The sequence below is a fragment of the Drosophila biarmipes genome, chromosome 3R, assembly GCF_025231255.1.
Source record: "Drosophila biarmipes strain raj3 chromosome 3R, RU_DBia_V1.1, whole genome shotgun sequence".
Classification (NCBI taxonomy): Eukaryota; Metazoa; Arthropoda; class Insecta; order Diptera; family Drosophilidae; genus Drosophila; species Drosophila biarmipes.
In genome coordinates, this window is record NC_066616.1 from 2384911 (window position 1) to 2388895 (window position 3985).

The 3985-nt window shown below is 43.6% G+C and overlaps 1 protein-coding gene across 1 annotated transcript; it reads left to right on the top strand.

Moving 5' to 3' along the window:
• Window positions 1-1004: 1004 nt before the first annotated feature.
• Window positions 1005-2218, top strand: LOC127011601 (uncharacterized). The gene is made up of 2 exons (XM_050889401.1): window positions 1005-1489; window positions 1567-2218. The coding sequence occupies exons 1-2, from the start codon at window positions 1015-1017 to the stop codon at window positions 2073-2075; spliced, it is 984 nt and encodes a 327-aa protein (XP_050745358.1). The 5' UTR covers window positions 1005-1014; the 3' UTR covers window positions 2076-2218.
• The last annotated feature ends 1767 nt before the right edge of the window (window positions 2219-3985 follow it).

Sequence of the window (3985 nt, forward strand, 5' to 3'; positions counted from 1 at the left end):
TCATTATCAGTACCTTTATCTCAGTTAGGAGAGATAGAGTTATTTTTTAATTGTAATTATTGCCTAAAGTCTCACCTTCAGAACTACCTTGTTGTAAATCAGAACCTACCTTCTTGTAAGTCAAGTTCAAGCTTGAAAAAAGGACTAACGCAAATGTTTTGAAACGGCTTTATTATTCTAAACGATATTGATTGCTCCGCATCAAAGCTAGGTTTTTCAATCTTAGCATAATTTGCGCGCACGCCCCGACGGAGGAGAAGGCCGTTGCTGTTAACAATGCGTTCTACGCGAGTCGAGGACACATACGACCGCTGCCCAGACCACGATGTGAAGCTTATTCTCGGGGACTTCAACGCAAAGGTCGGTTGCGAACGCATCTTTGACCCCACAGTTGGTCGATTCAGCCTCCATGAGACCACCTCGAACAACGGTCTCAGGCTGATTGACTTCACCGCGGCGCGAAACATAGTAGTGAGTAGCACCAGATTTCGGCACCTCGACATCCACAAGGCCACATGGCTGTCCCCTGATTAAAAGACGCGCAACCAGATTGATCACGTTGTGATAGACAGAAGGTATGCCTCAAGCGTGATGAACGTGCGTACGTTTCGCGGAGTCAACATTGACTCGGACCACTATCTTGTCGCAGCCAAGATACGCATGCGGCTATGCCGAGCGAAAAACATACGGCCCATCACGCAACGACGTCACTAGGCTACGATCACAACGGACAGCAATAGCATATTACACTCACCTTTCGGAACTGCTCCACCAACCTATCCCTCTCCCTGTTGACGCCGGCGGACTCTGGGCGCACATATCCCAATCCATGCGAGCTGCTGCTGCAGCAAAAAACGCCGCCCACATAAAAACTCTGCAGTCTGACGCAACGCGAGCTACGTGTGAACGTTACAGGAAGAAAAGGAAGGAAGAGAGGCGACTTTCCGTTTGACACACGGTTTCAAGACCGGAACATCTAACTGTCGGGATGAAAATGGAAATCTGGTTACGGATATGCAGTGCACGCTGAGGTTATGGAGGGATCATTTCTCCAAGCTGCTAGCAGGCGATGACGGCGCCAATTCCGCCATTGGAGGAAGCAGCCCGATACCACCAATCGACGACAATGTGGATATACCACTACCTAACCATGACGAGGTCCGAGTTGCTAAAACGCGGCTCAAAAACAACAAAGCAACCGGTGCTGATGGACTGCCTGCAGAGTTATTCAAGGCCGGCGTCGAAGAGCTGATAAGGTGCATGCATCAGCTCTTGTGCAGAATATGGCTAGAAGAAAGCATGTCCAACGATTGGAATCTCAGCGTCCTTTGTCCCGTTCTGAAGAAAGGTGACCCGACGATATGCGTCAACTATCGGGGAATCAGCCTGATTACCATCTCACACAAGGTCCTATCGAGCGTAATATGTGAACGACTGAAGCCGTATACCAGCACACTGATCGGACCTTATCAATGCGGCTTCAGACCTGGTAAGTCCATAGACCAGATCTTTTCCAAATCCATCTCTCCATTTCCGTCTCTTTCCATCTCTTTGTCGATTATAAAGCTGCATTCGATAGCCCGATGAAGGAACGCCTATATGCCACCATGTCTGAGTTCGGTATTCCTGCAATGGTAATACGTCTTTGCAGAATCACATTGAGCAGCATCATCAGCTCTGTCAAGGTAGGAACGAACCTCTCCGAACCTTTTAATACCGTTCGAGGTTTTAGACAAGGCGACCCCCTGTCTTGCGACCTCTTCAATTTCGTGATGAAAGGTGTTCTGCGGAAAGCCGGTGTACATCGATCTGGCACTATTTTTTATAAAAGTGTCCAGCTCCTTGCTTATGCCGATGATATTGACATCATTGGCCGCAGCAAGCGTGATGTCACTGCTGCATTTTCGGCTATCGAAAAAGAGTCGGCAAAAGTGGGTTTGGCGGTAAACGAGGGCAAGACGAAGTATATGCTGTCGACAAGCAGGGAGTCGCGGCGCCTAGACTCCCATGTGGTAGCGGACAGCTATACCTTCGAAGTGTTCAAGGGAGTTCACGTACCTTGGCGCTGCCATTAACACCGAAAATGACGTCAGCCTGGAGATCAAGTGAAGAATCACACTTGCCAATAGGTGCTACTTTGGTCCGAGTAAACAAATGTGCAATAGAGACCTCTCTCCCCGAACAAAATTAACACTCTACAAGACACTCATCCTACCCGTGCTATTATATGGCACAGAAGCATGCGTAATATGACAGACGAATGCAGCAGCGCTTGGAGTGTTCGAGAGAAAAATTCTTTGCAAGATCTTTGGTCCCGTTCGGATTCGGGACGACTTTCGTATTCGGATGAACACGAGCTGTACGAGTTGTGCGACGACGTGGACGTGGTCCGGCGCATCACGATACAACGTCTGCGCTGGCTCGGCCACGTTGTGCGTATGGATGAAGAATGTCCAGCTCAGAAGGTGTTTGAAGCGAGGGTAGGCTACGGGCGACGACGAAGGGGACGACCAAAGCTCCGATGGAAGGACCAAGTGGAGGAGAACCTGACTGCACTGGGTATTTCCGATTGGAGAAGGCGCGCGAGGAGCAGAGGCGCGTGGAGGGAGACGCTGAGGTCAAACAAAACCCGCATCGGGTTGTAGTGCCACCTAATGAATATTGATTGCTCTCTCTATTTTGAACAGTGCTACTGCCTTATACCGGTGCTTGATGTTCTGGTCGTTCGCATTTATCCTTCACATGTTACTCTTTCTTGGCGCGCGAAGAATCTCCGAAGTGGAAACATTTTCTACTTTGACCAGCGACCGCTTTTTCGCTCGTGTCGTGCACAGCATTACTATGCTTCAAACCATTTTTGTTTAGTTGTTTGGATGATTAACGTCATTTTTAATACGCGTTGATTGTAAACCTTGAGGCGATATATCATTTCGTTTTTTTATCTAGTATCTCGAATAAGCGCATATAGAAATACAAGAGCAAGGATTTTTTCTTCCTCACGCTTTACCTTTTCCTCTGGCTGTACACAAATATCTTTGGTGTTCCACTTAGCAAGTTTTCTGCATACACAAACAACTGTAGAAAGTTTCACTTAACTATATCTACGCAATCTTCATTGACTTTTATCAGGGAAACATGATATCTTTTAACGTGAACTACGACTTGCCTTGGCTTTTATTTCCTAGATACTAGGATACCAACCATCAGAGTTTGGTCGAGTTACATTATTTAGGCCATAGGCCATAGTAGGTCAACATTAATTTTTTGCAATTTAATTGCAATTCCGACAGCTCTCCAAGCAACTCTGTCGAAATGCCAAGGCTTGTCTCCATTTTAAAATATTAGGTTTAAACAATACGGGAAAACAAAATATACTTTTTGAAAAATTACCAACAGTTATTGTTCTGATTTTGTGTTTTTTATTAATTGAATATAACATTTTTTTAATAGTTTTGAATTTTAAAATTAATTTTATCAAAATCGGACGACTATAAATTATAGCTGTCAAAAGAACAATCGGAAAATTTCTAGAAAAATAATATGAAACAAGAAAATAAGTATGATTCTTTAAGGGAACAAACAAAGGATCATTACAAAGATCACAAGGTATCATGAAGTATAATGATTATGGTATAACTTCTTTGTATAAAACTTATAATAATAACGATCCCTGAAATAAAGACATACATAATGTGGCGAACGGCCTTAAAAAGAAAAAAAAAAATAAAGGAAGTTTTTCGGCAAGCCGATGTTTGTATACCCTTGCAGTTATAAAAAATAATCAACTTAAGTAACACCATGTGAAATTTTTAAGGATTGTTGCTGGCTTCAGTGATATTAAAAAAAGAATTATTTCATTTTTTAGACCATATTTTTGACATCTATTTGGTAGAGTACTCCAATTTTTATTAAACTGATTTTGAAATTCTTACAAATATAAAAAATTATATTCCCAATATTATAATATAATATGTGAAAAAGCCCC

What these genes read in the sequence shown, in the direction of transcription:
- LOC127011601 (XM_050889401.1), top strand. Translation starts at nt 1,015, where the DNA reads ATGCAGTGCACGCTGAGGTTATGGAGGGATCATTTCTCCAAGCTGCTA. An exon ending in TCAATGCGGCTTCAGACCTG is followed by an intron (nt 1,490 to 1,566) that starts GTAAGTCCATAG and finishes TCGATTATAAAG; the next exon opens with CTGCATTCGATAGCCCGATG.